The sequence below is a fragment of the Gouania willdenowi genome (assembly GCF_900634775.1).
Source record: "Gouania willdenowi chromosome 24 unlocalized genomic scaffold, fGouWil2.1 scaffold_320_arrow_ctg1, whole genome shotgun sequence".
Classification (NCBI taxonomy): Eukaryota; Metazoa; Chordata; class Actinopteri; order Blenniiformes; family Gobiesocidae; genus Gouania; species Gouania willdenowi.
Genome location: NW_021144848.1, coordinates 1,661,041 through 1,676,475, shown reverse-complemented (window position 1 = coordinate 1,676,475; position 15,435 = coordinate 1,661,041). Strand labels below are relative to the sequence as shown.

The 15,435-nt window shown below is 36.0% G+C and overlaps 1 protein-coding gene across 1 annotated transcript in view; it reads right to left on the bottom strand.

Moving 5' to 3' along the window:
- The window catches only part of LOC114458315 (mitotic checkpoint serine/threonine-protein kinase BUB1-like), a 38,804-nt gene extending 24,107 nt beyond the window's left edge, over positions 1-14,697 (bottom strand). The window contains exons 1-10 of the mRNA XM_028440721.1: positions 14,675-14,697; positions 14,503-14,562; positions 10,151-10,292; positions 9,126-9,322; positions 7,766-7,806; positions 6,047-6,117; positions 5,926-5,975; positions 5,674-5,858; positions 5,482-5,594; positions 1,927-2,171 (exon numbers count right to left, since the gene is read on the bottom strand). Coding sequence (XP_028296522.1) covers positions 1,927-2,171; positions 5,482-5,594; positions 5,674-5,858; positions 5,926-5,975; positions 6,047-6,117; positions 7,766-7,806; positions 9,126-9,322; positions 10,151-10,292; positions 14,503-14,562; positions 14,675-14,697 — 1,127 coding nt within the window. The remainder of the gene's footprint in view (positions 1-1,926; positions 2,172-5,481; positions 5,595-5,673; positions 5,859-5,925; positions 5,976-6,046; positions 6,118-7,765; positions 7,807-9,125; positions 9,323-10,150; positions 10,293-14,502; positions 14,563-14,674) is intronic.
- Between the last annotated feature and the right edge of the window lie 738 nt (positions 14,698-15,435).

Below are 15,435 nucleotides of genomic sequence, written 5' to 3'. Positions count from 1 at the left end.
ACATAAACGGCCAGTCACTAGGTGTCAGTGAACGCACCATCAGACCTTGTTAAACATACTGGACACTTTTATAGATGTATGTGGTTATTTTTTTAAAAGAATTTAAGAACTTAACAGAATCAGAATCTATTGTAGAAGCAAATGTTTAACTTGTTTGAAAAATGTGATTTGACAGTTTGATAAACATACTTTTATTACAGTCAGTTACCATTTACTGGTTATTGCAAGTTAAAAAAAATATTTACAAATTGTATTTGATCCCATTTTGTACTTGTGAAGGTGAAATTTGTAATTATTGATATTGTGATGTATATCGTATTGTTTAGTATCAGTATATATTGTGACAAAAACAAAAAAATACAACAAAATGACACAAAACAACAACAAAAACAGCAACAAAATGACACTAAATGAAAACAAAAACACACAAATGACAAAATGATGACAAAAAGGCATAAACGACAACGAAATTACACAAAATGATGAAAAAACACACATGGCAAAAAACTACACAAAGTGATGACAAAAATGGCAGCAAAATTACACAATAAGACAACAAAAAGTCACAAACGGCAACAGAAATGTTCTACTTGTGAAGGTGAAATTTGTAATTATTGATATCGTGATTAGGGCCCTATAAAATCAGTCTTGTTTTTTTTTCCAAAATCCGTTTCATTTTTTTCCACTTTAATTTTCAAAATTCTGTTTATTAGAAATATTTATCATTTTGTTAAAAAAAATATTAGTTTTTAACTCCTGTGAGGAAACAAAATAAATAATAATAAATAAAAAAAACTCTTAATTAAATAAAAATGTATGTCAAAAATAAAGTACACACAATTAAAAGGCAGATATAAATTGTAGTGTCATGATTTATTCTGATTTCTCCTTTTTAATTATTTATATGTCATATAAATTCCTCTCAGGGATCAATGATTTACTGAATCTGAGCAAGTTTATTATTTAAGTTCTGATCAACTTGGTTTAAATTTACCTAATTTAAATGATCCTATCTTCTGTGTAATGTAGAATTTGACGTTGACTAGATGTTGCACTTTGTTACTTTTGTCTCCCATAGTCAGGATGAAAGTAACACCATACAATACAGTGAAGTTAAAAAACTAAAGAAAACAAAACATCTTTTTTAGGAAAAAACAAAACAATGTTCTGGCTAATAAGCCATGCACTCTCTAAATAGAACATTCATTGCTTCATAAAAAAAAAAAGAAAGAAAAGAAAAAAAAAATCAATTATGTATAAACTTTGTTTTCATTATTGTGTTTCCAACGGACTTTTATTTTGTAAACCGGAAGTTCTCACTAAAACGGTTGTACTTGAGGTAGCTAGCTGACTGTGAATGTGTTACTATGAGACACGGACAAAAAGCTGGAATAAAAAGAACTAAAGGAGTTATTCTTAGTTAACCAGACATAACGGTTCGAACACTGAGCAGGTGAAGATGATTAAAGCTGATCATGTTCTCACGGAGCACCGCTGCGCTACACGAAACACGAACGGAGCTTTACAGGCACAGCAAAGTTAAACTGGCACTAGAGGTATTGTAGTGAGGAGTCAGTGATGATTTGCGTTGTTTTAGAGAGTGTTTGTGGTGATTTAAGATGAGTTTAATGCAGCCAGGACAGGAGGAGAGAGGGCGGTGCACCTAATGAGCGGTCCCCGGAAACTGTTCCCCATAAAAAATGTTCTTAGCACCACGGTGACGGCGTTTCATGCCGATTTTATCAATTTACGTGTTTAAACGTTTTTATTGGTCGATTCCGTGATTCCGTCCGCGATTCCTTTAACGCAGATTTTATAGGGCCCTCCGTGATGTATATCGTACTGTATTGTTTCATGCAAATTGGGAATGGTATTGTGTTGTCAGATTCATGGCAATGCACAGCCCTAGTAAATAAGGTCACTCACTGATGGGAGGGGCTGTCTTCTTCTTCTGTTGTAGAGCTGGGTGGATGCTGTGTAGCATCCACCCAACGCTCTGCAGTCGCGCCGTCTGACTGAACAACGGAGAGCCGATGGGATGCCACGATGCTCGCCTCGTTTGTGTCGCTGCATTGAAAGTGAGGAAGAGGAGGAGCAGCAGACGACTTGACGTGAAGCCTCGGCAGCTCCGACGGCGGAGGATTCAGGCTCGCCGTTTCTACTGAACACACCTGCAGTGAAAGGAGGAGTTCAAATTCTTGATCAATCTTTCAGGACTTTTTCTGACACGCTGTGTAGCGGCCGTTTCATATTCCTTCCAAACATGTTGTGTATCTTTCCATGTGAGTAAATAGGAAACAGTAAATGTGAGGACTGGGAAGTCCGACATGTGTGAGGTTATCTTGTATGCATGTAGCGGCACTGCACAAAACAACAACAAAACACACAAACGGCAGCAAAGTTACAAAAAATGATGACAAAAATGCACCCACAGCAACAGAATTACACAAAATGACGATGAAAACACAAACGGTTTCAAAATTACACAAAATTAGGTTTTACACTGATCTGATTGGCCGATATTTTGCATTTTATGCAATTAATGTGATCGGCTGTAATGTCTTAACATCATTGTTGTGATTCAACTTTCTGTAGATGCTCCCATTGCATTGTTTTATCATCTCATTTACACCAAAGCGTTGTTTATGTATTTATTTGAATTAGGACAATGCATATTCATCAACATGTCAGCATACAGCAACAACGTAAATATGCAGGAGTTAGCACAATGGCTAATTTTCATCCGTTGTCCTAAGGCAGGTTAGTATCAAGAAACAATACAAAGAATACATAAATCACAGGACATTACACATTAACGTAGACCATAGACAAGTTACATATAGGTGAAAATTAAGACTTTAAGGCCCAAGGTAAAAAATGAATAATCTAACTGAGTGCATGTCTGGTTAGTTTTCAACCATTGTTTCAGCGTAGTTTCAAATGCTGAATAGGTATCACAGGTTCTAACATGGGCTGGTAGCTGTACGTGACAGCTTTATTTCACTCATATTTGTGCACAAAAGTGAAAACCTATGAGTGAACAGTGAAAATGTATCTCGATTGGAGCAGAGCGGCTGAGCACCGGACTTCTTCCCCAGACTACCGGCTCTGAAAGAGTCTGCTGTTAGTGTGTGTGCGCGTTTGTATGTGTGCACGCGCTTGTTTTGTTTAGTTTGGCTTTCATACCGGAGACTTCTGTCCGTTTCAGGGTGATGGTGGACACACAACAGTCATGTATGACATGGGACTTATAATGAGCTTATAATCGAACACGCTCCCTTACTCCGCACACTGGTCGAGCAGTTAAAGGGCCACGCACCCACTCACACACTGACAACAAATGCTATGCTCAGGTCTTGCATGGAAATTCTTCAACTCTTCCACTCCCTCACAGTCACAAGGCTGTGTTTAAGTCCTGAAACAAGGAACCTGTTGATTTTCCGTGAATCGGTATCATGTAGTCCCAAAGGAATTCGTAAAAAAAAAACCCAACCTGAATTCATATGAACGGAATGGTGATTGGTAGGAATGTCCACAAGCGTAGGCGGCAGGCGGAATTGCCTACTACTACTCTTTCTGGCCGCCTTCTACCCTTAAACATGTTCATAAATGATTCCGTGCCCCTTTTGCACCGAAAGAATCGTTAAAATCCATGAAAGATTTAAGTTTTCCACACTTTGAGGAACTTTTGCAACGATGTTTCACCAAGCAGCTAGCCTGGCGAAGCCACACCCAGTTCTTTACTTGTTGTAAGGAAGTAGTTCTGGTGATGCTGTCGTTTCTTGAGCCGAAAAGAAAAAAACGTCATATCCCGTGCGCAAAGCAGTTTCAAAACGAACATAGCTGCCTACACAGAGAAGACCTTCGCAGCTGCGCTCTGCTCCGTTTTAAAAGACCTGGATATATTGTTGAAACCACAACAAGAAGAGACTTTAAAACCATAAGTCTGTACTGTACTCCACGCTGATTTCATCTGCTGGCTTCGTTTAGGGAAAAAGAACTACACTTGTCGCTCTGATTACCCTGCGCATGTTTGTCCCGCCCCCCTCAGCCACCAGAACTCAAACGCCTGCTGAGCACGTCCAGACTAATCGGCTGGATGAATAATACAAGGAGATTAGGATGACTTCCAGGCTACCAAGCAGCAGCTTTACACGCCTCTCCCATCAGCCATCATCAGCATAAACCAGACCTTGCTGCTGAAGCACACCAAACTTCCGCGGGCTCCAGTGGGGCGCAATTCGGCCCCTAGCCAAAAACAAACCTCAAAGTTGGACTCAGGGGGAATAATTTCCTTGAAACTAGGACTTTTTTTGCACCGCGATTGTGTTTTTCGCCACTAGCGGGCGAAGTTCTGACTCTACCCATGAGAAATGCACATACTCGGAATCGGGCGGAGAAGACCTTTCCACTGACACCTCAAACTCAGAACACAAATGTAATTCTGCTTTACACAAACTTTAATGATCAACTTTTGTGCTTCATTAGAATAAACTTGTGTTAGATATATTATGAATATTAATGTGCATTGATACAACTAAATATATTACCCAAACCAACTACAAGCAAACCATACAAAAATTATGTTAATCATGCAGATACAGTATGTTACAGTGCCAGACTTAGAGACCAAGTGCCCATATTACTGGTATGTTATAAGTTGGTACATTTTCAACTGGATAGAGGTAAACTGATAATTATGCTCAATTCTTTGTCATCATTATCATGGATAGCATATTTCAATTTGTAAATGCAAACAAAAACTAGGTGAGAAAATACATCATGCTAAGAAAAGTGCTACAAAATAGACAGAAGAAAAGTCACAATTACACTAATATAATGCACCAAAAGTCACCATGTAGCATATTTTTTGCAAAATTGTCCAGGGGGGCATGCACCCCGACCGCCCTAGTTGTTGCACGCCAGTGGCGGCGGTGACGCAGTGATTTCTGGCGGCAAGTTTTTCAGCCTTGTACTTTTAATTTTGGCCTACTACTTTTTTCAGGACATCAATGGATCGGTGATTGTTTTTTAAACTCACTGATCGGTCCAAAAAATCCTAATCGTGTAAAGCCTACACAAAATAACAACAAAAACACAAACAGCAACAAAAACACACAAACGGCAACAGAATTACACAAAATGACAGTGAAACACAAACAGCAGAAAATGTACACAAAATGACAACAGCACTCAAATGGCAACAAGTTTACACAAAATAGCAACAAAAACACAGAAACCACAACTAAATTACACAAAATGACGACAAGGCACAGTGTGTTCAAAGGGTAAAGGGGCAGGGCTACCTCATCAGGCCTCCCACATTTTAAAGAGTTTCTTTTTATAAGTTTATCTAGAAGTAAATTCTGCATCTGCATTTGTAGAAAATATTCCCAAAGAATATTCACCTCTAAGTGTTTAAAATTAAGAGCTAGTTTTTTAATGAGAGGACATTAAAAGTGTTCAAAGTGCGTTTCTGACCGTGTGTGATGGAGGCTTGATGGCCAGTTTGATGTCATCTCCATATTGGTGACCATGCAGCTCTGATAACACACAGCGTATGCTTCGGATCTTCTTGCTCGGTGTATCAGTCACTTTAAAAACAATCAAAGCCCGCAGAGATGAAAACAGGCCGTGTACACGACGGATTGAGCTCAAACAACTTCTTCTTACTCATCTGCCTCTTCATGTCTTCCTGTTTTTCCCGCAGCTTTTTGAAGTACTTTGCTGCTCGGACCTCCTCGAAGCAAAGCTCAGACCCCTCACAGACCAGAGCCTTCTCGTCATACTGCGGCACCGTCTGAACGCTGGAAGCCTCAGCTGAGCGGGTCAGCCCCGACGTTTCAGAGCGCGAGACCCTGTGGACGGAAAAAAAAACTGTGAAGCAGCGCCGCCAGCAGCTACTGAAGCTACTGTTGCACTTACGTTATAAAGGCTTTCACTGAAGGCAGTTTGGACACAACGTCCACCGGAGCCTGAAAAAAAATGCGTTTTATATCGGGTTTTCAAATTGTGGCGTGTTTGGACGTCAAGGACAGAAACGCACCTTGTTCTGCGATGCAGGAAGGGAAGGCATTCTGTTCAGCAAACCTGAGTTTTGCAGAGGGGTTGGACCGCCTACGAAAAAAACAACAACAAAAAGACAGTCAGGACTGAACTAATGCTGAATGATTAACATTAATCGCATCGATATTGAGGTTTTCACTACTGTAATAACGCGGACATGGACAGAATCGTGTTAAAACGTCTTCACTGGTCCCGAAACATAGGGAAAAGTTTCGGGGAATGCTCACTAGATGCACCACCCTCCCCACTTGTATCCTGGCCGCTTCAAACACCACCTAAACCACCTGAAACACCGTCGCCTGTGAAGCTCCGTCCGTTTCTCGTCAAGCGCAGCGGCGCTTTAATCAGTTTCACCTGCTCAGAGTGTTTGAACATCTCATCAGTAATACAGAAGAACCGTGGATAAAGTTGTTCTGTTGTTGTGGACGAGATCATCAATACCAGAGATTGTAGAGTCTGAAACATTGTAGATTAATGATAACTTCTGATACTGTCAAATATTCTGACCCCTAGTGGTGAAATAACTGATGCATCGTTGTATCCATTTATTTTTGTTTAATCATTACGGTCTGGAATGATGTCATCAGGATCAATTAAATTAGGTTAATTTAAATTAAGTTGACCAAAACTTCATCAATAAACCATTGAGTTGAAACTAGGCGACATTAACGCAGTTCTTATACATCTTTATATGACATGAATAACAAAAAATGAGCAGTCAGAATAATTAATGTCAGTACAACTTATATCTACCTTTTAATTGTGTCTTACTCATTATTTTAAATTACACTTTTATTTTTGACATACATTTTGTTTAATTATAGTTTTCTTTTTTATTAGTATTTTGTTTGTTTACTCGTGACAACTTTAAAAAATGTAAAAATAAAATGCGTGCGTTAATAAAATATATCTTCAGTCAGGCCAAATTTTGTCAAAGCTATTTTCAGGACAAGGATGAACAGTTCTTTTATGATTTTTCATGAGATGTCTCACTTTATTTTCTACTTGTTCTACATCCATTGTTTTTATTATTAGTTAATGATTTTTTACTTGGTGTCATTCAACTTCACCTTTGTTAATTTCAATAAATGTTCCTTTTTTTTTTTAATTGAGCCTTGTACCATTTGTTATCATCATTGTGTAATTTTTATGATGTAAATTAAGGGAGCAAAAGTAGTATCAGCTCCAAATATCGACTCAAGAAAATCAGCAGTCTGTATTGGTCGCCGGCTCAGGCTAATAGAAAAAAAAAAAAATCGGTATCAGCCCTAAAAAACCTTATCGGTCAATCCCTAAATTATACTAATATAATGCACCAAAAGCCACTATATAGCATAATTTTTGCAACATTTTCAGAGAAGGGGGGGTGCATTGTTGGTGTTCTTATGCAAATTTTAATGTTTTATATTTTATAAAACTCTTCTTTTTTTTTTTTTAAATATCTATGACTTCTCTTATTTGCCATCTTTTTAATTCATAATTTTATTAAATGACTTCTGTGGACATTAGTCTCCAAAACCTGTTGTAATTTTCAGCGTTCGTCGATACGTTTTGTAAAATCCTATAAAACACTTCTGACAACAATTGGATTTGTTTGACAGGTGCTACAGAAATACAGTTTGATTGATTGATTGATGGACAGCAGAAAAATGTACTTGATATATCCTAAAGTTTCATATTATTTGCTTCCATCTCTTACCTGATCCAAGCGTCTGACTTCTGGTTCTGGTCTGAAATTGCCTGCAACAAAAAGCAGTTTGTAGTGAAGTGTTGCACACAATAAAAGACGATGTATCATTAAAAAACAAAAGAGGAAGCACCGCAGCTGTTTTTTTTTTAAACGGTCTTCAACTAAAGCTGCTTTGATCAGAACTTTTAGGACTGATTATTGATCACCGATCATATGAAAAAAAAAAAAAAAAAAAAAAAACGCCCCTCAGGACGATATTTAGTTGTGTGTTGAGGAAGGTAACAAGCTGCTGTGTTATCGGGTGCTGAATGTAAAAACTCACTAATTTTTCATAGCTGACATATTTGGAACATTTAGATAATTTAAATTCAGACAGAAATCCATGTAAAACAGCATGTTCTTCATCGTTGTTAAAAAAATCTAAGTGTAAATGTTAAATCTAAATGTTAATTGTATATCGAAATGTTAAATCGGTCGCCAAGTGTAAAGGTAAATTTTTCGGAATTATGTAAAGTGGGCAGGTCAGCGTCTGTCAATCACAAGGCCCCCCCCACACCAAAGAGCGATAATGACTGGCGTAAAGGGCAGTTTAACAGATGTAGATTCATTGAGAGTACCAGCATGTTTATGTCAATTCACCTTTGCTAGTGATGAAGACACTGAGTATGCAGAAGACCAAGGAGGGTGGGGTGTGGGCGGGCCTCATAATCAACAGGCACTGACCAGCCCACTTTGTGTAATTTCTAAACATTAACTTTACACTTGGCAACAGATTTAACATTTAGATTTAGCATTTACATTTAACAAGTATGATACATTTTTACATTTACATTTAACATTTAACATTTACATTTATTTTTAACAATGATAAAGAACATGCTGTTTTACATTAATTTGACTCAAAGGAACAAAAAATTTTCTAAATGTCAGTAAAGTCAGCTAAATGAGGTGAAAGTAACTAACAGTAACAAGAACTTCAGTTGTTCAGTAGTTGAGTTGCTTTTATGGGTACTAAATCAGTCATTTTACTTGTACTTAAGTACGTTTTAAAAGAAGTAATTCATTACATTTCTCCGCCCAACCATTACTGAGTAAATTAAAAAAAATTTATCCACTTTGTATAGTTTCTAAAAATTTTGCTTTACACTTGACGATCGATTTAACATTTGAATTTACATTTAACATTTAGATTCAACATTTACATTTAGATGTATTTTTCATGTTCACACATTTTTAACAATGATATAGAACATGCTGTTTTACGTGAATTTCTGTCTGGAATGAAAGAAAAATGAGCTAAATGTTTGAAATATGTGGGCTATGAAACAGTGACAGAGTTGGGAACCAGATACTGTGAGTGCGTTCTCACCTGTACTCGTGGAGAACGACGTCTCCAGGCTGAGCTCCGTTCTCCAAAGCTTTCTGATACACACCGTCGGCCCGTTGGTTCAGTCCTCTCTGTTCAAACTGCCGGGCCCAGGACACGTAGAAGGCGGCCGTCTTTGTCCCCACGCCTTTATTGAAGATGTGACTGTACACTGAGGTCGGGTCGGGGTAAAAGGTCGCCTGTGAGAGTCCCATAAAAACATTCAATTACAACAATAAGAACGATTGGAATTATTACATTATCATTACATAATATTTATAATGTGCTTTCAGAAAACAATGTTTTTCATTATATTACTAAAATAAATAATATAATTATAAGATATTAACAATAAATTGCATGGTATAATAATATTATATAAATGATTGATTAATGAATACCGGTAATTAAATATAAGAAAACATTTATTATCATTCAATAACAATACATTAAAAAAAAATTTTAATGTTTAACAAGAAAAACTATATATTTTTTAGATTTTTTGCAATTATAAAACTATAGCTAAACCTAATTTATTATCATCATTATTATTGTTCAATTATTATCATTTATTGAAATAGGATTAAAGTAACATTTTAAATGTTTGTTTAGAAACACCACCAAAACCTTTATTAATAATAATGATAATAAAAATACTAAATTGCATTACTAACATATGATGAAATATTTAACAAGTAAAAAATAACATTTTCAGATTTATAATAAAATTTAGCATTTATAATATTATAGGAAAACCTGATTCAGTATCATCATCATTATTATGTTTTATTGTAATAGGATTAAAATATAATTTGAAATGTTTGTTTGGAAACATCAATATCTATATTATTAATGAAATAATGAATATAATAAAATCACTAATAACTTATTGTCATCATTATTGTATGTTAGTAAATAATACTATACCGGGTAATAATAAAAAATGTTCCGTGTGTACTTGAGTCACGTTGTTGAATAATGAGGAAATACAGAGAAAAAGAAGAATGACCAAAAAGAGCCTGACTTACACATTTAATGCAGTAGTTGACGTATCTGGCATCGTTGGCGTAACGCTCAACGTTTACAAATCTTTGGACAAGCGTGTCAAACACCAAGGACATCCCTGTCCGCCCGTCTGCTGGCAGTCTTTGCTCCAAGTAGTCCACAAACCTACAAATTAATACACATTCATCAACATCACAAGATCCAAAAGCTCTCACAGAAACATTCAATGGGTCATGTACGACTTCAATATCTACAAGTACAAAATAAATATGTCAATAAACTAAGGCTGCATGATCTTAGCTCAAAACAAAATCCCAATTTTTTACTTTGAAAACTCGATTTTCGATTCCGATCTTTTTTTTCTACTTAAAGATGCAGTCCGTAACTCTTATAAAAGTGACTTTTTGTCATATTTGCTAAAGCTGTCACTATGTAAGGACAGCTTTATGCCGCAACAAAGCAAAAAAAAAAAACAATCAGAGCCAGGATTGTGGTTGATGGGCTGTCTGACAGCTGTTGCTCACAGACCCCGCCTCTTTCCCGGGCTGGAGCGCCGTCTTTTTTACAGTGTATGGTCTGGAGGAGTAGAAGATGGAATTGGTGACTTTTCTGCTTGAAAGGTAATTACTGCTGCTTGATTTACATTATGTTTGATTTGTAATTGTTACTCTAGAACTCTGTAGTGCATGCGTTTGTGTGCGCGCAGCAGCCTCCGTGTGGGCTGCTGTAAGTGACACTGTGTTGTTGTTGCTGCTGCTGAGGTGTGTGCACATTGAGAGAGAGAGAAGCGCTGCAGTAATATGCTTTTAACAGAGCATGTTATATTACTGTGATGTTGCTGTCAGACTAACGTTAGCTTGTTAGCTCCACTGAGGGAGGGACTTTGGAAAGTTTGGAGGCATGGCAAGAGAACAGCAGGGAGGGAGGGGGAGAGAGGGATCTGAGAGTTGGGAACTGCACCTTTAAGAGAAAAAAAAAGAAAAAGAAAAAAAAGACACGGAATTCCATTATTACTAGTATTTTCTTTTAATTGAAAAAGTGAAAACAAATTTCCATATTGGGAATAAAGTGGGGAAAAAAACTCACAAAATTCATATTTAAAAAAGAAAAGATTGTAGTGGCGGGTTTCTATTAGAGGCGTCCCGATCGTATACTAATATCGGTCCGATATCGGCCATAAAACAAATATCGGATTTTTATCGGACTGCATCTAAAATCTCTGATATAGTATATTATATTATATGTATTCAGTTGTAGAATACTGTAGATAATATGTTGAAGGTTAAAATGTATGTAACCAAATGGTTAATAATAAATGGGTCAGTGTCTGTCATCCCTACTGTTGCTGACTATTGTTCTCTGTTTGAGTGACATCACTTGATCAAACCTTTTCTAACATTCCACACTACAAAATAAGTAATAAAATTATGTATGATTCATGATAATATCGGATCAGATCGACATCAGCAAATACTCAAGGCTGCAATATCGGTATGGTATCGGAAGTAAAAAAGTTTTATCGGGACATCCCTAGTTTGTATCACTATAAACATGTGTTTTTCAACAGTTTCTAAAGGGAGAGAGACTCTTGATTAAACAGGAGAATCAATTTTCTGATTTTGACTTTTTTTTATATCCCCCTCAATAAATAATCCGATTTTGATTTTAATAAATATGGAAATATGTATATATATATATCAGGGTTGGGATCAAAGATAATTGTAATTGTGTAATTAATCTAATTAAACACAAACCTGTGGAACCATGTTACCGTTCTATGTCTTACACATACGTAGTTAACAATTAAAATGTCTTTCATATCAAGCTTTTTCCACTACCTGTCACTTCTCTATTTAAAATACCGTAATGGAAATGGGTGCGTACAGCGACAGAAAAAAGGCTCAGACGCCCACACCAAAAACATCAATACCAATATTTTCACTAATTAAGACGCCAAACAAGGTAACCAAGAGATAAAAAAAAAATATTATCCATCATCTAATAGATGATAGATACACTCAAATGACCTGTTATCATAAGAGATGCTTACCGAAAGCTAACACAAGAGGAAGCTTCAGTTCTATGGGGTTATTTAATAAAACACAGTAATTATGATTAAAAGTAATTAAACTTTAGTAATTGAAAATGTAATTGTAATTAACTTTCAGTGGAAAATAATTGTAATTTTATTTGTAATTGGAAAAAAATGTTGGTCACTGTAATTATAATCAGTTGTAATTGAACATGGATAGTTGAAGATGTAATTGTAATTGAAAAATGTAATTGACTCCAACCCTGAATCTGTATTCTTTAAACTTATTTATATATTTATTCATATATAGCATCTATTATAAGCGGATTCGGCATCTCGCTGCGCGCAAAGCATGCTGGTCCGGGTCAAAGGTCAGGACTACCCAGCTCCCGCCTAGCTCGTATCATAAAACGTAAACATGGCCGAGTCTGACAAAGATATTGAATATTTTGAGCGTTGTAAAGTGGATGTTTTAAAAGCATATTGTAAGAGACGTGAACACGTTGTTACTGGGAAGAGGAAGAAAGAACTGGTGGCCCTCGCTTGGGCATTGTCATTTCAAAAAGCGCCTATAGTTTTGACAAAACAGCAGGAACGAGAGGCTGTCAACCTTGATTATAAATCTCTGCTCGAGATCAATGTTGACAGTTGATCCTGGGGGGATCGGGCATATTGTGGCGAGAAAGAAAAGGACGCCAACAAACCCCCGAAACCTGCTGGGTGAGAGACACCTCTCTAACATGTACACCACAATATAATATTTATATACTAGTTAGCTTTAATGTAGTACAGTATATGTCAAACTTACTGATTTAATCCATTCGGCACGACGTTCTGGATCTTTTCTTTCAGTAGGAAATGGGATGAGTACGTATGGCGGGTCGCATATACATCGTGAGGTTCCTTTATTGCACTCGTGAACGGGGCAAAACTCTTTCATCCACGTATTAAGCCCACGTGTACCGTTGGAACAGCCACGCACTGAACAATGGGACCCTGGCATATTGCCTTAAAATGACCTTAAGCAAAGTAAATGCCTAAAAGTCCGTATAAGTAGCCGGTTGTTCTGCTAGACAGGGGCTTTGTTGACACGCTGGGTAGTCGTGAACTCTGACCCGGATATATTGACCCGGGAATCGCGCATGCGTACTGATAATGCTGATTTGGCTTATTGTATTGTTTATTTTCGGGTGTCTCTTGGGTTTTCTGTTCCTTCTGATGTCTTTTCTTTTTATTGCACTTTATCTGAGCTGAGCTAAATTTCCTCAATACGTGATCAATAAAGATACGCTAACTCTACTCAACTCAAATTATTGGTGGACAGATGATGAGTTAATTCCACATTATTTAAATATGTTTGTTTTTTAAACAGCACTTTTTAAGCTGTTAAAGCACATAAAGCTATGTAGATGTTAGAAGTTAATCTCTAGTTAATATTTGCATGTGTATATGGGTGTACGCATATGTTTTAATTTGGTATATAATTTAGATTTTTAATTCACATTTCCATTGTCTTTTGACAAAGATTTTTATGTACGTTGTCCATATTTAAATTTTTCTACACATATCAAATTTTAATTGTGCATTTTATCTCCTGGTTTCAAATGTGTTTATTGAAAGGGGTGGAACTCTCTTGTTCCCTCCTTGCACTTTTAATGTTGTTTTTTTTTTTCCTTTAATGTGTGCAAAATTAATAAATGAAATGAACAAATATAATTTAAGATGAGGTCTTGTTTTCATGTGTTTGTATGTATTCAGAGTTACTTGGTTTATTTTTGTTGTCACTTTCTTTTCCTCTAACTTTCTGTTTTTGTTGTTTGTCGTGTGTGTATTTTTGTTGACATTTTGTTTTGTTTTTATAGATAATTTGTATGCTCTCGTTGTTTTGAAGTAATTTGGGGTATTTGTTGTGTTCTAAGGGTTGTTTTGTATGGGGTTTTTTTTGGTCTTTTTTAAATATTTGGAGTCATTTTGTAGATTTTTCTGTCATTTTGTTTGTTATTGACATCATGTTGTTGTCATTTTTTGTTTTCTGTTGCAATTGTGTATAGTTATCTGTGTTTATATTTATTTGTGTGTACATTGAATTGTGCGTACATTTATTTGTGTGTATTTGTTGCTTCCGAGTTTAAACGAGAAAACAATGATGAAATATCACAATATGCTAAAAATAAATAAATAAATAAAATAAAATAAAGAGTCAATCTTATCACTTAACGCAGTATTTAGGCCAGATCTGTAGGAAAATGTACGTCGAAAACAAAAATGAGTTTTAAAACAAGTGATAGTTGACAAATGTCCAATAAATAAAGAACATAATCGATAAAACATGAGTGCACTCACTTCTCCCATTGCTCCAGAGGGTCGTCTCCAGTGTAAGAGCTCAGACTACTTTCAAAATGCCTGTAAAAATGACCAGAACACATTTTAATACACATTACTGCTCATTTTTCCATCCTTTTCGTTTGGCGGCTAAGCTAACAAATGACAATATTAACGTTTGGCGGTGACTTACTGTAAATACGCCGAAATCTCCATTACAGCCAGCAAATGTAAACCCTATGCCTGCTTAAAACATGTAAATAAATCCTTTGTGATATATATAATGTGTTTGTTGTAGTGACTGGCTTTAAAATGACAAAGTTAGCTGACGCTAAGCTGCGTCCTTCTTCCTGTAAGATTCAAAACTTCGCGCTCAGCCAATGGCTGACGTCAACCACGCCCAGAAACTCACTACAAGGATGCTGGGAGTTGTAGTCCAATAGGGGTCCCAGAGGCAGAGGTTATTGTTTTGACTCCTTTGTGTTTAACTCTGTCATTAGTAATATATGGAAGCCCATTCCCGCCAGTAAAATTAAACAAAAAACTAAGAAAAGTAAAATTATATATATATATATATTCCGGCCAGGGAAAAAAACAAATAATAATAATAATAATAATACAATATTAAGTCACAATTATGAGTTACTAAGAATACTGAAAATTAAATTAAAATGATTAGCTACTTAATCATAATTATGAGATACTATTTCATAATTATTAAATATCCTAGGACAGAGAAAACAAAAATGAAATTATGTTAAATGTTAAACACCAAGAGCTACTGGTTTCCCATGTCTGCTGGAAACTCAAAATGATGAGATATTATCTTACTCTCAAAACATACATGTTGATCCCAGACAGTGTTTACCTGTTTTACATTTCCATTTTTTCCCTTTAGAAATCCTTAATATTGATTTATTATTAACAATAAAACTTAACTTAGTTCATATCATT